Raw genomic sequence first — 22355 nt, 5'->3', positions numbered from 1 at the left:
CAGGTCATTGGAGGTCAAAATGTCTCAGGCCACACTGGCCTCTCCTTGTTATTGGAATGGTACTGATTCCAGTTCCAAGGGTCCCCCTCTTAAGGTGACCTAGATGGTTTACTAGACTTTGCATGCCTTGGTGGGGATGGAGAGGAGCTAGACAAGTCTGACCTAGATAGGCCTTCTGAATAATCAGTCAGCATACCAGTGCCCAACCAAGTGGGGCTATTGGATGGCCCAATCTGTCCAACTCCCAGCAGGGGGAGGTAAGTTTGGTACCAGTGGTGATACTGCAGTCAGTACCATAAATTTATCTCGGGACATAGAAGGTCTTGTTTCTAAGTCCAGTACCAAAACAGGCTCCAGAGGAGGTGATGCGTAGCCTGATGTCTACACCCAAACCCAAAACTGAGGTTGCAGTCAGTGCCAACACTAAAGAACATCCAAGAGCTGATGTAGAGGACACCCAGGCACCAGATGGTGCAGATGAGACTGTCTTAGACTGTCCCCTTAACCAGTACCAGTGCTGATGCTGACAGCATTCTCTGCTCCAGTGCCAAAGAGGTTGATGGTCCAGAATAGCCAGAGGTAATACCAGCCCCACGGACTCCTGGATCAATGGCAAACCAGGGATAGATAGGCAGAGCAGGTCATTCACCACCCCAAGTGTCTGTGAAGTTGTAAGGATTGAAATAGGTGGCGCTGAGACAGCATCCACCAGTACCAGACTTGATGGCTGCTGAGAGGACAGATCCAGAGTCGATGGTATGGTACCAGGAGTTGCTCGCCTAGCTACTGGGGAAACATGGGCTTACAGCCCTGCCCTACTCTAGGTGCCCTGTGAAACTCTGTGTTACACCAATCCCCTATTTGCGGTGGAAGAGGAGCCTCTCTTGGAGCTCGAGTGGCTCTTATTAGTCTTATGGGTCTGTGTGCAAGGAACCCAGAGAGAGAAAGACTGACCTCTCCTTCTCCTTGGAAAGGAGTCCAAGCCCAAGAGCCTGTCTGAAGTCTTTACCATAGTAGTGACTGACTGCATACAGCGCAATCTGGCAGGGCACAAATGCAGAGGCAGACCTCATGGCCTATGCTAGGAGATGCTGCATAAGGTGCAGATCCTGGAAATCTGAGTGTGTTTCTTGAAGGAGTGGCAAATGCTACACTTCTCCTTGATATGTCCTTCACCAAGACACAACACACATAGGGCTTGTCTTCACTAGGGGCTAAATTGGTGCTGCTGCGATTGATGCAGTGGCATCGATTTAGTGGGTCTGGTGAAGACACAATAAGTGGACGGGAGAGTGCTCTCCTGTCGACTTCAGTGCTCCACCTCAACGAGAGGCAGAAGCTCTGCTGAAAACTACATCGACTTAATATATGTAAGTTACATAACTTAAGATGCGTAACTTACGTCAACTTAACCCCCCCTAATGTAGACAAGGCCTATGTGTGTGTGTGTGGGGGTCATTATTAGGAAGAGATGCCCCACGTGAAGGGCAGTGCTTGAAGCCCAGAGAGTGCTCCATGCCATTCTAGAAATAAAAAATGTACAGAAAAACCTATCTAAAGGGTGCTAACTGATAACTTCATTAAATCTGTAAATAGCTAAGAGCTAACTATGTAGCAGAAAAAAAAGCATGAGGGGAGAACCACATGGGAAGTTGCGACTCAGGCCATGAGTGATAAGAAGGGACTGAGGGGGGTCAGGGTGGCATCAGCCTCATATAGCCTTGGGAGGAGCCATGAGGAGGCTCAGGGCATGTCTGTCGCTCTGATGAGTACTACTCCAGCACACTGATCACACACACACACCTGAGTGGAATTCTGGTCTGCATCCATTCGAAGAAGAATATGTATAGACTTAAAAATTACAAAGGATCGACAGATATCCTGAAACCAGATATCCTGACCCCAGATACAAGAGGAATATTTCTCTCACTACTATCATGGTAAACTAGGTATGCTTAAGTGCAAGTCAGCATAATTTTGTACAAGGATTTTGTGTTTAAAAGATAAAATAGATCAAATGCACCACAATAATCAGCACTGCCATGGGTTTTCTGCTCCCACAAGAATGGGGCCAGGACTTCACTGTCCAAGATTCTAGAGTTCTGGTAGCTACCAAGAACACAAAACAAGTACAGAACATTGTTTACAGGTCCTCCTGGTAGCAGGAGGAAAAGTTGGGTTGAGTCCATCCCCTTAAGTAAAGGCAGCTTGCCATCACACAAGCAGTCTCCCCCTTGCACAGGGAAGGTTTATGTACCATTGTGCTGCCTGCACAAGGTGAGCACAAAGCAAGGGGTAGAAGAGAGATCATCTGTCTGAAGGCAAGTTGCTTGAATCATTTTCAGCTCCTCCATTCTTTCCTGAGATAAACTGACTTTCAATCTCTCAACTGGAAGCTACTTGAGAGCTTTCCCTGCTGCAGGTGTACGCACATGCAGATGGAGGTGTGATGCTTGCAGAAATGACTGGCAGCTAGCAGCAGTTCAGGCTGGCTTGGCTGTTGCTTTCTGGAGTCTCAAGTGAATTTCCTTCTATTTCTGTAATGAGGAAACCAAAGGAAACCATAATTAATCCATGTAGAATCACCTTCCTGTAATAAAGATGACAGCGACCAGATTCAGCCTTCAGTAACACTTGTGCAACCACACATAAGAACCAAGAAAGACAAAAAATTAGGTCAGAGGTTGCGCTGGTATAAATGAGGCAGAATTTGGCCCTCAAGAAACATCCGCACTTCCCCAAACTTTTAAGTGATTGAAGTGTACAGGGAAAGTGAAGTTGAACGTACTGATGAGGTTTCCTGCCCCGATCTGGACCATGCGACCATTGCTCTTCTCCAGCTCCTTCAGCATAGACTGTTCAAAGGCCAAAGCAGCAACTCGAGAAAAAAACTCCTTTACATTTTCCCCTGGGAAACAGGAGAGAAACACCATGTTTTACAAACCCACAGCTAAGCAAGATCAAATATACAAATATGAACACAAACCACGGGTCAAACTGGAGAGAAAAGTGATAGTGTGCCACCCTAAAAGTGCTCCCCACAAAGTGAAAGTATACTCTGGATCCCCACCACCCCATGGTGACGCTTTCTCATTTCCCTCCTTCAACCACACATACAAATACATTTTTGATGAGCAGCAGTAGAGGAAAGTTGTGGTGCAATATAGCTTCCTATGGCCCCAATTTGAGCACTGATACACACACACTCAAGCACTTGTGCACCATCGTTTATGAATAAACCTAGACAATGCATAAAAATACAATGCACATTTCTGCAACCATGACTGTACAAATGCACATACATACAGCCATACAGAACCATTTCGAAACACACATCCTCAAACACATATATAGCCTCATGTGCACATGACCAACTGGTGTGCACATAATCAGGGGAACTTGATACCCTCTTTCCCAGCAAATGGCACTGGCCACACTCAACCAGTCTCCAATGCAGTGACTAACCTGTTTTTGCTGAGACAGACCAGTATTCAGCCTTCATCTCATTGGCAAAGCGAATGGCATCCAGTTCTGTCCGCTCACATGCGGCACCTGACTAAGAAAAACAGCAGGGAATCACTTTGTCTGTAACATAAAGCAGGCACAATACTCCCAGAATATATCTGGGGTAACAGTAACACAAAGATGCTACCAGTCCCTACATTGTGAGGCTTTCACAGGGGTCAGTCCTTTCTTTTCCTGGCCTTGCCTTAGAGCTTGTACACCAGGACGTCCCATATATCAAGACAGAACTAGTGAAAGAAAACAGCTAGATAGATATTTGACAGGGGAAATCACATAGGACTTCTTTTTAAATATAATTCTCCCCCTGTATTCCACAGCAGTGAAGCATCAGATAGCAGAAGTGAACCATTAACAATATGGTAGTCTAGAGAGCTATCAGATGCTACCTTCAGGTGGTTATTATTATTATCATAGCAATGAGGAGCCCTACTCAAGGACCAGGACCCCATTGTGTTAGATGCTATACAAACACAGAATAGAAAAGATAGTCTCTAAATAATTCTAAGCAGAAAATTACAGGAGCCACCAACAATAGGGCATTAATAATTGTGAAGGTCCTTTCTCCTTTCTCTTCCTCCTCCATCTGTCTCATGTTGCTCTCCTAATTTCACTCCTCTTTCTAACCCTTTTGTTTTTACTGTTTTCTCCCCCGCCCTGACTTTTTTTGCTCTCTTGCTAGTCTTTTTTCCCTCTTAATCTGCTTTTCTGTTATTGCCTTCTTTTTCTTTCCCTTCTATTTTTATTTTATTTATTTTTAATTTCTTGTACCTTTATTTTCATTTTAAAAGACTTTTTCCTCTCTTAATTTGCTCTCTATGGTCAACGGGCTACAGATAGAAATTGACTAGTATTGTATAATCCCAAAGCCCAGTCCTGCAAAGTGCTTAATTTAAACATGTGAGTAACCCCAATAAAGTCAATGGAACTACTCAAATGTCTAAAGTTAAGTATTTGCATAAGCAGCAGCGGGATCAAGACCCAAGTCAGTTTCCCATTGCCACTGGCTACATGTATTAAGAGCTTCTCACTGCTTCAGCCACTATTCACTGGCTGACAATTACCCAAAGTGCATCTGGGAGAGTGACAGATGATCAGCAAGCACCTCAAGAGTATTAATAGGTGGGGAGTCTAATAATCAGCCTATTGTACCTGCTGACAACTTTCCAGTTTTAATCCAATATTCTCCTGCCACACAAGACAAAGTCCTACATGCCTCCAAACAGAATTTCTTCTTACTTCCAGTTCCACCTGAGCCCAGCTCGTGTCCCCTGACCTCTCAAACCTGTTTAACTTTTTCTGCTACCTACCCTATCTGCCCTGATACACGCCAGAAGATTCTAAGAGCTTCTCATGTTGTAACTGACAGGAGCAAAGCCTTCTGCGGTGCATTAGCGCTCCTTCAGACAGCCAAGGAACTGATGGAAAATAAGTGGGCTAAGGAGCTTTAGGGATATGAATAGCATTGCAGGCAGCAACTGAAAGAAAATATAGCTAAACAGCAGGAAAAGGGTGTTTACTTTTGAATCTTTGAATTTTGACAGGGTGGTGGCTAATGAAGGAGATAAACTCAAGTCTGAAGAGGCCAACTGCTCCCTCCTCCTTTTGCAAATGACCCCCTCAAAGAAGCAGGGGGTGGGGACATAACTGAGCTTTTAAATCCGTTGTCTACAAAGCAGTCTTTAGGGGTGTTACCATGGCACTGAATCTTCTCAGGTCTTAAAACTTTGCTGTGTGTGATTTCAGGTGTGTTTGGTAAAGCTGTGCCTCCATCAGAACAGGGAGTGATTTGGGGACCTCCAGCACTCTAGACAATGTTTACTCTCTTCCATTCTGTGAGGCTTACTGCTCCAGGTCTACATGACCCCTCTTTGCTTTGGAGTTAATACAGTTTGTTTCTCAAGATCTTTGCAGCAGCTACCACAGATTGTGGGGACTCAGTACCTGGACTTAACTTCAAATGGAAATTCGCTGGAGTGGGTTAGGAGAGACATATTTTATGAACCGCTTTTGTACTACTTACCACTAAATCTTTCTTTGTTCCAACCAGAAAGATGAAGCTGGACCCTGGCTCATTCTCCCTCAATGCATCCTCTAGCCACTGCCTGAAACACAGAACGGAAGGAGTAAGATGTAATGAGAGAGGAAGAAAGAGGGCAAAGAGGAGTGAAAGAAATAGAGGTATATGGGGGAAAGGGAAAGAGACAAAGAAACCAACAACAAAGAGAATGAGAGAAGAGGAAGATGCCGATGTGTCATGTGCCTTTCCCACTAGAGAATAAATGGCTTGAAAGCTCCTCTGGATACACGCTTACCATCTTGTGAAAGTAGTTCTTGTTTCAGCCAACCTTGCCCACTTTAGAATGTAAGTCCAACAATGATCAGAGCCCCTAGAGAAGGAATGCAAAAGTGCCACAGTATTCACCCACAGCAAGGGATGTAGCCAAAGTAATGGTGACACTGCACAGAGATAAGGAATAAGATGCAAGAACAGGAAGAGAGAGTGAGAAGCAGAGATAGAATGAAAAAGATGAATGATGAAGTAGAGAAGAAGAAAGAGAGTGAAGGAAAGCGAGAGAAACTCCCACTGGGGCAAGAATCTAATGGAAGAGATCACTCTGAAGCTGTGCCTGATTCTTATCTCGCACCAGTTTTACACCTGTGAAATGCCATTGACTTAGGTGGAGTGATCTTTGAGTTATCAATGTAAGAGAAAGAAAAATTAGGCCCACAGACTTCAACCTTCTTCTACCAAGCAGAGACACTATTTAATAAAATGATATTTGTACACGCTGCAGACACTGCAGTACTTATGACTGATCTGTGCAAGGTAGTCTCTCCAGTATCCCATTCCCTCCTTTACAGCCCACATTCTGCTTTAAATCTAAGTACCAGAATCTTTTCTATCAGAATCATCACTACAGACAGTACTGGAGTAAGAAAAAGCTAGTTGGTAAGTAGAAAGCCTAGGAAATGAGTAACATTTGAGACACTAAATTATTCAGACACATTGGCTAAATCCACCCTTCATTTTTCTGGCTTAGTAAGATACCTACACATAAAATCAGGCCCAGTGAATTTTAATTCCCAGTTCAGTTTTATGCTGGAGACCTTTTACTAAAATCTCAAAGACTTGGCCAGGAACTTACTTCGTGTGATCCAAAGTCTGGATATCAGCCAGATCAAACACTGTTATAATAACTGCAATAAAAACAGCACAGAAAAAATGATTAAATGAGACAGTGGATTAGAAATCTTACGGATTCAATTCAGTTCCTGAAGCATACAGTGAGAGCACAGTTCATTTGATCCTGACTGTGAAGTGCTTTCTGACTTACTCACCCTCTGCTCCTCTGTAGTAAGCAGATGCAATGCACTTGAACTTTTCCTGACCTGCTGTGTCCCATCTGTGCAGAAGGAAAAGAGAAATTTCAGGTCAATCAAACCCAGTGCAACCTGAGCAAACACACTAATGAAGCAATAGACTGGTACAAGTTGGAGAAGAATGTGATACCAGAGAAGCTTACCATCTGGAATATGTTACCCATTAAGTACTGTTAGACATCCTGTAAAATGTAAAGCACCATTATTTTAATGAAGGCATTTTAACCCTGTATTTGCTATTCTCAGAACAGACATGATTTAGCCTTGGGGAAGCCATTTAGGCCCAGATCCACAAAGGGTCTTAGGTGTTGCAATGCTGAGCATCACAGCATCTAACTTTTAGGTGTGCAGAAAATCACAGTAACACCATTATGAGCCACAAAGCCTGAGTTAGACGCCTAGACTCCCTGTACTCTCTCTGACTCAGTGACTATTTAAGTCTATCTATCCATAGTGAAAAAGTCACTGGCGGAAGAGACAGAGAGATTGGTTCTGTAGCCCAGTGATTAAGGCAACAACTGAAGGAGGTGGGAGACTCAGGCTTCAATCCCCCTCCTCCAATTACTCTTTAATTATTTATCCAAACTAGAACAGCTTCAGCAGGAGAGACTGAAGTAGCCTCAAAGCTCAGTGGCTAGAGCACTCTCCTGAGAGGTGGGAGACCCCCCCCCCACGCACCATTCAAATCCTTTCTCGCACTCCAGCAGAGTCCCAGGCACGTGTACTAACCATTGGGCTAACAATTATAAGGTGGAAAGCACTACTTCCTCCTCCAGCAAAATTCTGAATGGGACCCAATACAGTAGATGGTCTCGGACCAAGCCTGGCGGATTGGGCCCTGCACATGATTTAGGCAGACAAACACCTATCTTCCCCGGTTTGTAGATTAATCTGGGGTTTAGACAGGAGATAGGCATCCAGATACTTAGAATGAGGTAGAAGTGTGCATGCCCAGAGGCAGAAACTTAGGTGCTGAGGGAGCTTTCACCCAGAAAACTTTAGAGCCAAGTGAATTTAGGCATCTACAGGATTTGGAAAGAGTTTTGTGGATCACAGTGGAACCAAAACTGGCATCTGAAGATGAAATTTAAGCACCTAAGTCTGCGGTTTGTGGATCTGGGCCTTAGTGCTTGATCCTACGCCACTGAGAGCTTTGCCACTGACTTCAATGGGTACAGGAGCAAAGCCTGAATCTCATAAAACCAAATTCTGTATTCATTTACATCCATGTACTCCCACTGAAGGCAACAGAGTGGAATAGATGTAGCCAAGGATATAATTTGCTGCTCAGGGCTTAATTCAATCTTACAGGAAGACTGAGTAAAAAGAAAGAACCCAACTAAAAAATCAGACGTGGTATCTAAGGAGAGTGTGGGTGGTACAATTATAAAGCTTTCAAAGACAAGGAACCCAACAGTTTGAGGTTTATACTAAAATCCTGAAATTCTTCAGTGCCCAAGGACAGCAGGTGTTTCTCACACTGCACAATGTTGTATGGAATATAAACCAGAGGTTTTGATACCATTAAAGCCTGTAGCAATTCAAGTTCTGTTCAAACTGTAGGCATGTAAGAAAGAAAACAGCTGGTACTATAAGGTTCCAACTTACATCTGGAGATTATATGGCACTCCAGCTATTTCAAACCGCTCAATTTCAAAATCTACTCCAATGGTTGCCTTGTAGTCTCGATCAAAAATATCTTTACAAAACCTGCAATGAAAAAGGTATTAGGAGAAAGCTAATAGCATGGTGTTTTTTAAATTTTATATCATGCCTCAGTATTGTGCAAGGTGTGTTATATAGGGAGGAGTTGAATAACTGTGGAGCAGAAGTTCAGTCACATTGTATTTCAAAAATATTTACCAAATCAATGAGAAACAAATTGATAATGAAGAGAGTAGTTACTCTGAGTAAGGATGAAGTAAATGAAACATAAAGGGAAAACTATAGTGGGCTTCTCTAAGGGACTGTCTACACTGAAGCGGAGAGCGAGCCTCCCAGCCCGGGTAGACACACTTGTACTAACAGGCCTTGAGCTAGCATGCTAAGAATAGTAGTGTGGATGTCGTGGTCCCAGCAGAGACTTGGGCTAGCTACCCAAGCTCAGATCCAGACGGTTAGGTGGACTTGAGAACCTGTGTTGCCTCCCAAGCCGCAATGTCCACACTGCTATTTTTAGCATGCTAGCTCAAGCCCCACTCTTAGGGAGTCTGTCTATCTGTGCTGGGATGCGTGCTCCCAATTGTAATGCAGACATACCCTAACAGACCCCCAGGACTGGAGAAAATCAGAATAAACTATTTCTTGACTATCAAAGAAATTAAAACCACAGAATACTTCATTTATAAGGGATATCTGATAGGTGGCAAATATAGATGAATATGGATCACATTAAGTAGAGAAAAATGAATTATCCAAAAGGATGAGAAACCATCCAGAATCTACTTCTTACCAATATTTAGGAACTGACTGAAATTGTGAGGATAGTAAGGAAGCTATCGTGATAACAAGCTATTTAAATTCCATATCCTGATACTGTCATCACACCATGAAGTATAGAACTGGCCTGAGGATTCTGGGAAGTATCAGTGAAATTAATGCTTCAGGGTCCTCATGCTTAACTGACTCAGTTTATACACAAAGGTGTGAGAGGAATCTCTGGGCTCCCAACAATCTCCTGCAGAAGTAGAAGTGGCCTGAGCTGCTTCTATTGGGGTCAGTGAATAGGCAAGATCTTTTAAAAATGTTTTAAGGAACAATTCTCCAAACAAGACTGAGAATCTGAGGGCCACTCCAGCCTTCCAAAGGAAATGTTGAAAGCCCCATATCTTGGGATCATTTAAAACGAGACTGGTCAAAATATCTGAGAATATACCATAGAGGGAATAATCCTGCACGGCCAAAAAGGACTGATCAAGGTGCTAACAGGGATTTTCTATGATGCTGTAGTGAATTTTAGTGCCTATAATTGTAGGTTTTCTGGTTTTCCTTCAGTTTAATGCCCAAAAACCATCTTTAGACAGACAATGTGGGGCACTGTGATCAGCAGAGGGGTGAATAGAAATACTTAATATTTTTATTACTGATTTAATAGAAAACTGAAAGTCCTTACTACAATGAGGCAATCATCCTGAAAACATAGATGGTAAAGGAAGAGAGTCCAGCATGCAGAGAAATTGGTATACATTTAAACAGAAAACCCAATCTGCTGAGATATACTGTACCTGTTGATGAGGCTGGTTTTCCCAACATAGAGGTCTCCAACCACAACCACTTTGGATATTTTCAGCCTGTAACAAATATTTTGTTATTGTTCAGTAATACTAGGGCAGGTCTACACTACAGCCTAAGTCAATATAACTTACGTCACTCAGGGGAGTGAAAAAGCACCCCTCCCCTGAGTGACGCAAGTTTGGTGCTGTTCACACCGGCACTATGTCAGTGGGAGATGCTCTCCTGCCAACATAGCTTCTGCTTCTTGCCGAGGTGGAGTAATTATGCCAACAGGAAAGCACTCCCTCATCGGCATAGCACGTCTTCACCAGACACGCTGCAGTTGTGCTAATGTAGCTCTGTAGTGTAGACTTGCCCTTAGTTTCAATATTCTTACCATGTAATGGTGACTTAGGCTCCTATCCAGTAAGTTGTAATGCACAGGCAGAGTAGTATGCTTTCGCAGAATGTGTGCAGCTGCAAGAGTCCGCCCTAGCTTAATCAACTGCAGTATCGGAGCCTGAATTTGCAATTACTAAAGGAGGAGAAGGGAGGACCCTGAATTTGCAATTGCAAAAAGAACTGGATACTGTGAGCGGAGATAAATACTGTGTTTCTTACACTGTACAGTTTTTCTTAAATTGTAAATTCTTTGGGGCAGAGACTCTCTCCTACTAAGAATGCTTGTACTGTATGTTTATGTGTGTGTCCAGGTGTGAGCATCTGCACTAGGGTGACCAGACATCCCAATAAAAGCAGGACTGTCCCGATTTTTAGTTATTTGTCCCGCGTCCCGACCGATGCACGGTCGGGACCCCATTTGTCCCGATATTACGGCTTTGGCTGCTCCGGCGGGTTTTTTGTTTTGCTTTGGCAACTCAGCTCCGGCCGCTTTTTTTTGTTTGTTTGTTTCTCCCATGTCTCCCAATATTTTGTCCGTTTCATCTGGTCACCCTAATTTGCACATAACGGCATATAAGAATCTGTGTATTTGTGAGCATTTGGAAATGTGCGGCCTCAATCCTGCTGCCACTAAAATCAACAGCAAGACTCATTGACTCAAATGGCACAGTATCGGGTCCTATGGACCTGAACAAGAAAATAGCTTATAATGACTAATCTACTGTGAGATTTATCTCTGGAGAAAACACATCATTTAGTGCCAAAAGATTTCCTGACTATTTGGAATAGTATTAATCTGAGGCTGGCTTCAAATAATCCTCTTTGCTCTGGATCCTCCCACAGGAAGCAGCGGATGGGCTTTAAGTTACTCAAGTTGTACTCTTAATACTGTAATTTTGTATGTCTTTAAGGAGCTGCAGGTGGGTGGGTAACTGTGACTGATTTCAATGAACTAACCTCTGAATGATAATTTAGTGTCTCCTGTGTGTATGCTACAGTAATAGCTTAGTAGATTTAATAGTTTTATACTGAATTTTTAAAAGAGAAACAAATCTTTTATTTAACAATCTATCAGGTTATATCACGGCTCCATGAAATTCTGATCCCTGATTATTAACTGCTGATGATATGATACTTGATGAAATCAGCTCCATTAAAGGCAAAAGGAATCAAAAGAAGAATATAACTGTTTGAATATGTGACTTCCATTAACTCCTAGTAGAACAAAATACTCTGGGGCTCACACACTGATGGAACATGAACAGAGACTTAATATATGGTCCACCGGTCACTGAATTGCTCACACTATTTTGCTGCATGCGAGGAGAAATATTCCACATAACTAAAAATAATAAGAAAGGAAAATAACAGCTGTTCATGACAAGTAATGCTCTTGTTTTGTATATATTGGGTCAAACCATCAGCTGTCTGCCAAGAAGCAGCATAAGAATGGTCCGATCTAGTGACCATTGAAAAGAGAGGGCTTTAATTTTATTAAGGAGCCAAAATAAAAATCCTTTTAGCCATTCACTGGGGCCAGATTAAATGAAAGGGGAGTTACTATAATTCTTGTAAAAGCAATAATGTCTGGGTTACAGATGAGAAGAATATTTCTGTTCAGTAAATAGTATTTTGCCAGCATGCTGAAGATTCAGAAAATGGCCCTGGGGTACCTGCAACAGATGTACAGCAAAGAAAAACTAGCAATACAGGGCCATAGTATGCCCTTATATCCTCCGTTTTTAAGCAAGACTTCCCAATAAGATGAATGAGGAGTTCTGCTTAAAGATGGATATAGCTCAATAAAATTAACAAGTTTTGTCTTTAAGAGTAGTAAACTACATTCTGAGTACTCAGAATACAGTTAGCTTCCCTTAGAGAGAGAGATTTTCACACTGGAGCAACCCCCCCCCAAAAGGGAATATTTATATCATTGACATACTTTGCCAGTAACCTTCTCAATTTTATTTTTAAACTATTTATTGTAGTTGAATAGGGATGATCTCCCTCACAGCTCAACTCTCTGCCTTGACTCAGCAATGAAATCATAAGGCTGAGTTTGTGAAATTTAACTTTACAATTTAACTGAAGGAACGAGTAAAAGGAAAGCCTGCTCTGGGAGAGATGACATTTCAAAAAAACAATTCAAGAAGCATTATGAAAGGCAAAAGAAGAAAATTGATTTGCATTTCTCAGCACAATATATTATTCTTCTCCAGAATAATGCTCCAGCTTTAAGGAGAAAGTATAAAATGTCTGTTTTCCTGAAAGAAATAGTTTTGAAGGGTTACGGCCAGATTCCTAGGTAACTCCATTGACTGAAAATGGAGCCACCCCACATTTACACCAGCGTAAATGAAAACAGAATTTGGCCCAAAGATTTGTATTAATTACTGGTTTTCTATACTCAATCAGTATTGGTGTCAACTGAGAGGAGGACAGCAAGGCTACATCTACCCTATTCCCTACTGCTAGTTTTGAACTTGGTTGTCCTGCTGGTGTAGACAGGACACTGCTGGTGTAGACAGGACAGACTTCCACACCCATTTAAAAATCACGGTTGACCCTTTGGACTTGGATGACCCTGACCGTGGTTGACCCAAGTTGTTGAACTTGGCTGACCCTGTCTACATCAGTAGGAAAAACAACTTCAGCACCAGTTTGTGGGAAGCAGAAGGAACTCCATTGGACAACTATTGTCAAATATGACTGAGAATTCTAGTACAGACACAGCTTAAAATACATGGGGGCAGGGGAGAAGTGAGGCTAACACACTAAGGAAAGTATACATAAGAACTTAAAATAATTTTTAAAATGTAAAGACCAGTTTATTACAGAGACTCACCCAACTGTCCCAGTATTGTGTTGCTGACAGGCACTCCTGACCAGTGCATGGAAGTGATCTTTGAACTGGAGACAGGCCTCTGGTGTGTACCACTGCAGATAATACAGAGCAGTCACTTGGATGTATTGTGGGATGATGTCTAACATATTAATTTGTTCCCATTTGGCTGGACTCCTTACAAGATGATGAATTTGAAGCCCTCATCAAGGACAGGTATGGGAGAAAGATTCCCTGGATTAACAGGCAGTGAGGCTACACAGTATGTGGGTCTGTCTACACATGAAAATTAATCTGGAATAAAACAGGGTATGAATTTAAAGTGGATTTACTATTCCAGATTAAAAGCACCCACACATGGAGTTAATCAGGAATAACTTCCCAAGTAGACCAGCAGCTTCCCCTTCAGACAACAAAAGTATCGTCTCCATCACTTATTTTATCACTTTTTTGAGTGTAAGCCTCCTTCATCATGTAAATCCCTAGATAAACTCCACAGTACACAAGATATCTCTGTGTTTTTTGTCTGGCGTTAAAGATTCAGGAACTTTAATTTCCTCCATAAAATGAAAAAAATTCACAGTTGTGGTCATGCTATCCATCAGGTCATTCTTACTACACTGTCTTTTATACCTCATCTTGTGCAGGGAGCTCTTTCTGTTATGACTGATTTCTAATAAAGCAGGCTTGATTTCCCTTCCCTTCCCACTCCCACAACCCTCCCAATAAGTCCCTGCTATTTCTTAAATTCAGTCATAGTATCACGAATTTAAATGTCCCTAGCCTCTGTTTCCCAGTAGCTGGGAATGGGCAACAGGGGATGGATCACTTATTACCTGTTCTGTTCATTCCCCCTGAAGTATCTGGCATTGGCCACTGTCGGAACACAGGATACAGGGCTAGATGGACCACTGGTCTGACCCAGTATGGCTGGTCTTTTATTCTTATGGTTATTGTACCCTGCTCTGACTGTTGCATGATTTAGGCAGTGGTTGTTACCCTTGTATCCTGCAAGATTTTACAGGTGTGCAGGCTAAGGCTAATAACACCTCTTTCGCTAGAGGGAATTATGCAAGTGCAAACATTTCAAATGGAATATTTTAAAAAGTGTATTTCCCTCCATGCTTGCATAATTTATTAAAACAATTGAGCTGACTCTGACCAAATTAAAAACAAAATCTTTGGGCTGAGATCAAGCATGAACTATTTCAGGCACAGCCCAAAAGGACTGTGTTTAAAGAACTTTTGAGCAACTGAAAAAAAGAACATGAGAAAGAAAACTCCATCAAATCCTATAACCCCCACTCGATCTATTTTCCTTTTTTGCCTATTAAATCCCAGCCACATTTTTCATCTTTCCCAAAATACTGTAACAACTCCTTAACTGTGGCAATTATCTGTGTCAGTTGAAAGAACAGGTGGGAATTACAGACAAGGCTTTTGTGTCAAGATGTATGTCCATTTTTGGTTGAAGGAAGGGATCAAGGTTGGTAATTGAGATACCAGCCTTGGAAGGGAACGGAGAAATGATGGTCCCTCTGAAATGCTGAGAAATTATTAAAATTTCTGCATTTAAAAAAAGCAAAAAATAATTGTATGTAAATGGGGGGAAAAAACTCCTCGGTGGGTGGGGAAGGCACTACTTAGCCTGCCAGGTGCCAAGCTGTATGGGCACAGGAAGGAGGAGCTGCTTACCTTGGGGAAGTGGGAGATTATTCTGTCCCTACTCACTGGAGGAATCAAATGCATTAGGCTGGACTTCATCCTCCAAATCCAGTCTGTCTCTGTTAGACATGAAACCTGTAAAGGAGATAAACAATCATCTCAGCAGACCCCAAACATGAATGAAAAAAGGAAATGACCATTCCTTATGGATACTGCATCTTTGTTTTCCTGGTACAAAACCAGGCAGTTGGCAGCCCACTGCTTGTAGATCTTTGATTTCACTTTGTAATAAATGCCCCATTTCTTAGCTAAAAGGAACTCTTTCACTATGTTGCTGTAACAGCAATGAGTGGCTTTCTGAGGTTACAATGCAGCCAAGTCTCATTTCAGTAAGATGGAAGAGACTCCCTCACTCAGGGATTAATTTTACAGACAAGTGTTTATAGTTTCTCCATCGGATAAATAATTTTGTAAGGTGTTGAAACACCACATTTAAAAATCTTTCTCATAATTATTTGAAATCTCCCTCATGCCCCTTCCCAATGCATGTTACATTATAAATCCTACATGACATCATTTCATCCAATTGGTTGGAGGCGGAAGGATCATGAAGTTGCCACTTTTCCTGATACTGAACAAAACTGTCATCCAAAAGCAGCTCAGACAGAATTAAGTCAATACACAACGTGACTTGGAAGAAGGGTAATGTTCATATGAATCATGCATATATTAAGAAATCCCAGTCACCCCAGCCACCTAGAGACGTATTCCAAACACATCCGTTTAGCTACACAATGTAGCTTTGGGGAATGCAGGGAAAAGTCCTTTATTAGAGTAATTATCTGCTACCAGAATTTACAATAAAGACATTTCCAATAAGAAAACTGATCATGTAGCAAAGTAGGACTCACCATGCAGCAGCTGATGCAGCAGGTTCTCAGCTACACGAGCAGCTCCGCCTGCTACTGCGTGACCATAGCAACTGGTTTGAAACATTCCACCCCGCCGCCCCCCCCATCTGACGGTGGAGCTGGAATAAAGAGTAACTAACTACATAGGGATACTGCAGATCTCTCTAACAAGGAGCAGTTTTAAAGGGCTGAACTGGTTACTTATGGATGTGGGTAGTCAGATGCTATTGGTTAGTAAGCACAATGGGCCTCTGATTCTGCATTAAGGAGATAGTGCCACTGAATTCAGTGGGTGGTGGGCCTGAGTAAAGACTTGCAGGATCAGCCCCTTAGATAAGGGCCTGGAGGGCTGGGAAACTAGCAATAAAGTAATATTAAGGATACTAACGATGGAACCCCTGAGAGAATGTGATGAAACCCATGAGGAATTTTCAGAATTTCAGCTAAATGGATTTCAGCTCAACTTCAGAATCAGGCTGCACAGTTCACCAGCAAACTGTTTTAAAGAGTCCTTTATACAAAGAATTGTTTGTTCTATCAAGCCGTTAATTGATCTCACCTCCTAACATCCTGGGAGCAAGAGACAGGCCCTGAGGAATCAAATGCAGATCTGCACGGTAGGAGCACTCTCCAACCTATTTATTAGTACACAATGCATACCGTCCTTCCCTCTATTCCAGGCTTATGGATTAATTCTAATCTTGTATAATGAAGGATTTTGCCATCTCTTTCAATGAGATTTAAAAATCGTGAATAAAAGAAATCTCTCACATTCTATTTCTCAGTCCTGGAGTCCAGCCTGGAAGTCCTGGAGCAAAGTCTTGAGGGGCAATCCCACTTGGATCAGTACCTTACAAAATGACACATGAATGTACAATGAAAGATTGAGAAACTACAATGATTTTTTCAGACTATACACAATGAATATTACACAGCTGAATTCCTAATCTGCTACCTAGAACCAGTGCTTTTGTTCTCTATTGTGTGCAGTTACTTTTAAATATTTTTAGTCATTCATGTGAACATAAGCATATTGCAAAAACAAACAAGACCCCAGGGTTTGCTGTCAATAGATCATCCAGAGAAGCTGGAATGTTATCAATTCTACAACCCCTGGACTAAATCCAGCTTGTTTTACTTATGTGAATAGTCCTAGGAAAGTAAATTAGCTTACCTGTGTGTGTACAAGGTGAGATCAATTTACCAAGGATCATGGGGGATTCTCCATCACTGGCAATTTTTAAATCAAGAATGGTTGTTTTTCCAAAAGATCTATTCTAGGAATTATTTGGGGGAAAGTTCTATGGCCTGTGTTATACAAGAGGGTCAGACTACATGATCACAATGGTCCCTTCTAGCCTTGGAATCTATAAAGGATTTAGCCCTTTACGTATAAAACCCCTTTGTGGCTAATGGGGATAGATTTTAGCTAGTTTTCACATTTTAAATTAATAATTTAAAATCACAACAAAAACCTTATTGCCTGGGTGACAGCCTCACCATGTAAGCTGCTTCCTTAACCTCCCCCTATTCTGTTCTAGAACATCCTAGGCATGTAAATAATTGCCCTGTGTACACAGGCTGAGTCACTGCTTGTCTCCTAGAGCCCTTTCACAAAAGGAACTATAAAAATCAATACCACTCTCAATGAATCCAAAGTGCAACAGAGACCAAGGTAACCAATTTAAATAAACAGGTTGTCTTTGTTGGTACCCAGTATATTTACTTTGCTCATGCTTCAGTCCCACTCCCCCAGCAAGTAAATCAATAAACTGTACTGTACAATGAGGGAGCATGGATAATGATATAAGAAATACAACTCTGTCAAAGAACACTGAGGAAAATAAGAAAACTTTAAAGCTGACTATGACCAGAGGTCTGTATTAAGGCCCAGATCATTTCCTCTGCCTACGGGGTTGCAGGGGACCTGGTCATAGAGAAAAAAAAGGGACACACTGCCTTCATGGCATCATCCCGCATTTCCATCAGTGCTAGAAACACCTTTATCAGTATTCTATGTAAAATAGACTCTATGGATAGAGAGGGAATTTGGGTCTGGCAGGCCAGCTACTCTCCATCTTTCTCTCCAACATCCTTCAGAAAACTAGAATAAATTAATGCTGCCCCTCTTACTCCTGAAGGAGTGTACAAAGCTAATGGCCTCTGGAGAAGCCCAGGACAGCAAGGTTCCTGCCAAAGGACCAAGGAAGTAGGAGAGAAGGCAGAGTGGAGGCACGGGTCCTTTGTAGGGATGGCCTGGTTTCCTGTGGATATTGGGAGGTCTGCAGGTTATTCAGGACACCCTCTTCCCATTCTGCAAAGGGAAGAGCCCACATCCCAATGGAAGTGTACACTCAATGAGTTTCTAACCCACAATATGGGACTAGCTGGTTTACTGGATAATTTGCTCCCAAATTCTGAGATTAAGAAAAGAAGTATGTTTTCTTGAAAACCATTTTAACAGTAACAAAGTTTGCCACTGTGGATTTCAATGACAAGCCAGCATCTATTCCTTTGTCTGATGTTAATTCTACTGATCTGACTGACCCATACTATTGTCTTTGTAAAATCCTGTCTAAGAACTCTGATTATTATAGCTGTTGCACAACCATAATGAAAATTAGTTCATGGGCATGAATATTTAACTGCTTTGTGAAGAGTGGGGAAGTAACCTTTTTTGTAGCACAAGCTGCACAAACAGTTGATTTTCCCTGATGCCAGAACATGTCACAGTCGCCTGCGTGAGAACCCAGAGCTCCCTGAGAGTGAGGTAATCAGCATTGCAGTGACATATGCTTCCTGCCTACCAAGCTATCAAATTTTAAACTTACACATAAAGCTATGTCATAAACATTAATGGGCTGATACTTAAAAACAGAGGCAAGTCTCAAGACCACTTACGTGGATGCGTAAGGGTCTACCAAGCGGAAACAATGTACAGAAGAAATAATCCTCATATAATCTAGATGTCACATCTGTGGTGGGTCTCCGGAAAGTAATGTGGAGGAAGAAATGTGGGCATGGTCCAGAAATGAGGGTATGACTAGTAGATCTATGCATAAGGTAAAGCCATATGGCCAAAACCCTGCATAGGTGGAGAACAGCAGCCAAAGCAGTGTATGTCTAATGGAAAGCATAATTTTATATTTACTTTCAATTGTTTTAAAATGTTTTTGTTTTTAAATCAATCTTATTCTAGAGTGATTAACTAGCATTCCCACATAATTGTGCCCTTTTCAGTCTCTAACTTATAGGCTCCAACTCTCAGCTATTTTAAAACAGTAGTTGGATCTTTTTCAAGCATTTGGCTGCACCAAAGTTTTTTTCTGAGCTACGTGTTTTATTTCTGTGACAAAAGTATCAGGAGGGATGCTGACAAACCAGTGCATCAAAATAATGATTACTACGTATCTTAGGTGTTTGCCCAGCATCACATGGCGTGGTTTTCATAAGGTCCCGAGGCCACTGATACAGCTATTTCACACCTTCAGGGATTCAAAGTCCCCTAGAAGCATAGGTTTGATGTGAAATATGGCTCCCGCCCCCCCCCTTTTTTAAATATGCCTGAAATTTCCTTCTCTCTTAAAAGGCTGCATGGTGAGAAACCATTTCACTAATTGTTTTAGGTGCAAAAGCTTTAACATAAATAAATTAAATATATACTTTTCAATTAAAAGGCAAGAGACCCTATTCTGCTCCAATTGAAGTCAATAACAAAGCTATAATTAATTTAAATGGGAGAAGAAGGAGCAGGTCATAAATCTTACTTACTATTCACAAGACGTGTCCCGTTGATTTCAGTAGAACTACCAGTATGAGGAAGGCAAACACAGGACTGTGCCAGTCTCTATGAAGCATGGGGATTTAGTATGATGTAAGCATTGTTAAATCAAATAATCTTACACAAGTTCTTTTGTTATGCATATTTGATCTGAGACAATATCCACTTTTACATCTTCACATACAGAGGGATTAAAATGTCTTCAACCATCTGCTGAGCCTTCTTTTTTATTGTTCTTTTTATTAGGAAATCACAGAATCTTGAGCTTGTTTGTGCCCTTGTGATACCAATTTTAATGCAGATCAGTCCTTTCACCCTGTAAGAGTAGAACTCTAAATCAAATAACATGAACCAGGCTAGATACTCTTATCTTGGCTTTCTTGAACCGAGAACACGAAGCTATTAGATTGTTGTTTTCATGTTCAAAGCACTTCACAAAAATATACCCATCTACTGTAATATTTACAGCAGTTCTGTGGGGTATGCAAATATTAATCCACTTTAAAAATGGAGAAACTGAGACAGCAGCTAAATGACTTTCCAAGGCTATAGAAAGAATTAGAGGCAGAGCTAAGATTAGGATTCAGGAGTGCCTGTCACCCAGTCCCACTATTAAATTACTAAACAATGCCTCTCTCTTGGTCAATATTAGTATAATTTGAAATATTTTGTTTTCTACAGAAATAATAGTCTGCAAATAGGTCCATTAAAAAGTGTTGCCTTATTATAAATCAAGATTTTTTTTATATATTTTGGTCTTTAACATTCCGGCATATTTTCCCCAAAATAACAACAATATTCTGCATTTATATATCACCTTTCATTTGAGGACCTCATAGCACTTTATAAAGTTGAATATTATTATCCTAATTTTGCAGACCAGGAAATTGAATCAAGAAGTTAATTGATTTGCCCAAAGTCATGCAGCAAGAGAGTGAGTGGCACCCAGAAATATAACCAACAGCTTATATAGTTCTTTAAGCCTGCAGGAGACACTTGGATAATAGTCATGCTGCATATATGGTCAGAAAACAGGGATCTGCATACCATACAGCTATTGAGAAATAATCTTACAGTAATTATGGAAACCCAAACTCCTCAGCTAGAGTGCAGAAAGAGGCATAAAAGAGCCATAAGCATACAGTTATAGGTCAGTCACTGTGCAATATCCCTGCATTCTGACTGTCTGAAATCATTCAAGTTCAATATTATTACCTACAAATAATAGGTACAGGTAAATAATGCACCTCCTTCTCTTTATTACCAGGCTAAATAAAATTATTTTGTATTGACTTCCCCAAACCTCCTTCTTTTTTCTCCTCTGTCTCTTCTCCCATCTTTGGGCCTGATTCTTGAATCTTTATACAGGCTACACTCCCATTTTCCTCAGAGTGAACCTTGGTGCTGGCCTTTCTCCACAAATGATTTAATTATATCCTCATATACATTGGGATACTGTGTACATCTGCCCCTGATTATATATGTATAATCACAGATAGGCCAAATTCTGGCCTCAGTGACACCCCATGCAGCCTCGGTGATGTCAGCGGGTTGCAGGGAGTCTAGCTGTGGGCAAGATTTGGCCCAGGGACCCTGGGCAGGGTGTATAAAAGGAGTGACCAGCAGGCCAACAATCCTAGTGGAGGGCCTCTCCATGGCTCTCATTTGAAGAAGGCAGATTTCAAACACTGATAAGGGAGGGTTCAAATGACCCACGCAAACGCATACAGGTGCGCCCTCCCCCCCATGGGGCAGGTTGGGGGCGTCTCCACTTTCCCCAGGGATTTATAAACACTCTCCTCACCGGGGATCACATACTCCCCCCGCATAGGAAGGCGAGATTATCAGCGGGCCCCCCATTATCCGGCCCTAAAGAGAGGGGGGCTCACCCCTCCTAAGAAGAGTCTCTCTCCCCGTCCCGCCCAGGAGGGACATCGCCTCCCCAGCTCGATAGTTCGGTCACTTCTCTCCTCAGTGCCCTCCCCAACGCTAATAACGGCCCCAGTTTCCTATTCACCAACTACGTCACTGGCGCTGGCCCAGCTTAGCAGCAAGCGGAGAATGCCTTAGCTGCGCTGTTTGCGCAGGCCGGTAGCCTGCAGTGGCAGGCCCCGCAGTTACCTATTCACAGAACCGGGCGCACACAGAGAGCGTCTCCGCTGCTTAGCAACCGGCGCCGGCCCGGGCCCCAGTGAGCTGGGCGAGGCGCGGCGCAGGGGGTCGAGGAGCGGGGCCCGGCGGGGTACCCACTTGGCTCCGTTCGGATTGGGATTTTTTTAAACAGGACAGACCCTTACGAGGTGTTGTTTTTAAACTTCAGACCAAACCAACGGCTTCGGGGAGTGCCCTGAAAACGACCCTGTTCCCGTAATTCGGTCAGAGGGGCGGTTTTTAACGTTTCTGGAGGGCGGGAAAAAGCCCCCTTACCCCAGCTACCCCACTGTAAACCTGCCCCGGGGGGAGGGGTTTCCTTTCGTTTTTTGGCTTTACACCAGTCAGACCCAAACTATCCAGCCGAGACAGCGCAGCAGAATTCGACAGAGACAGAAATAAACGAGGGGGGGGGCGCGTCCTCCCCCCGGCCCCCCATCATCCTCTGTCCTAGACTCGTCACCGTTTGACTCCTTCCCAGAGT

The 22355-nt window shown here is 42.3% G+C and overlaps 1 protein-coding gene across 2 annotated transcripts; it reads right to left on the bottom strand.

The window, feature by feature from the left end:
• Positions 1 to 1638: 1638 nt before the first annotated feature.
• Positions 1639 to 20006, bottom strand: RAB36 (RAB36, member RAS oncogene family). Of its 2 annotated transcripts, XM_073313723.2 has the most exons (12): positions 19711 to 20006; positions 16711 to 16789; positions 15059 to 15163; positions 13367 to 13458; positions 10131 to 10196; positions 8515 to 8616; positions 6865 to 6929; positions 6672 to 6723; positions 5546 to 5627; positions 3466 to 3556; positions 2789 to 2908; positions 1639 to 2537 (listed from the first exon to the last, which is right to left on the bottom strand). In XM_073313723.2, exons 3-12 carry the CDS (start codon positions 15125 to 15127, stop codon positions 2473 to 2475), a joined length of 804 nt encoding a protein of 267 aa, XP_073169824.1. In that variant the 5' UTR covers positions 15128 to 15163; positions 16711 to 16789; positions 19711 to 20006; the 3' UTR covers positions 1639 to 2472. The 2 variants fall into 2 exon arrangements, with proteins under 2 accessions (XP_073169824.1, XP_078705045.1); XM_078848919.1 differs by lacking the exons at positions 16711 to 16789; positions 19711 to 20006 and adding an exon at positions 15940 to 15990.
• Positions 20007 to 22355: the final 2349 nt, after the last annotated feature.

This window comes from Lepidochelys kempii, chromosome 15 (assembly GCF_965140285.1).
Source record: "Lepidochelys kempii isolate rLepKem1 chromosome 15, rLepKem1.hap1, whole genome shotgun sequence".
Classification (NCBI taxonomy): Eukaryota; Metazoa; Chordata; order Testudines; family Cheloniidae; genus Lepidochelys; species Lepidochelys kempii.
This window is presented reverse-complemented; position numbering and strand designations above follow the sequence as displayed.

Bases quoted from the DNA above. Each gene is read 5' to 3' on its own strand.
- RAB36 (XM_078848919.1), bottom strand. The intron at 10,197-13,366 runs GTGAGTCTCTGT...TATTTGTTACAG, and splicing joins CACAATACTGGGACAGTTGG to GCTGAAAATATCCAAAGTGG. The intron at 2,538-2,788 runs GTACGTTCAACT...TCCTCATTACAG, and splicing joins CGGGGCAGGAAACCTCATCA to AAATAGAAGGAAATTCACTT.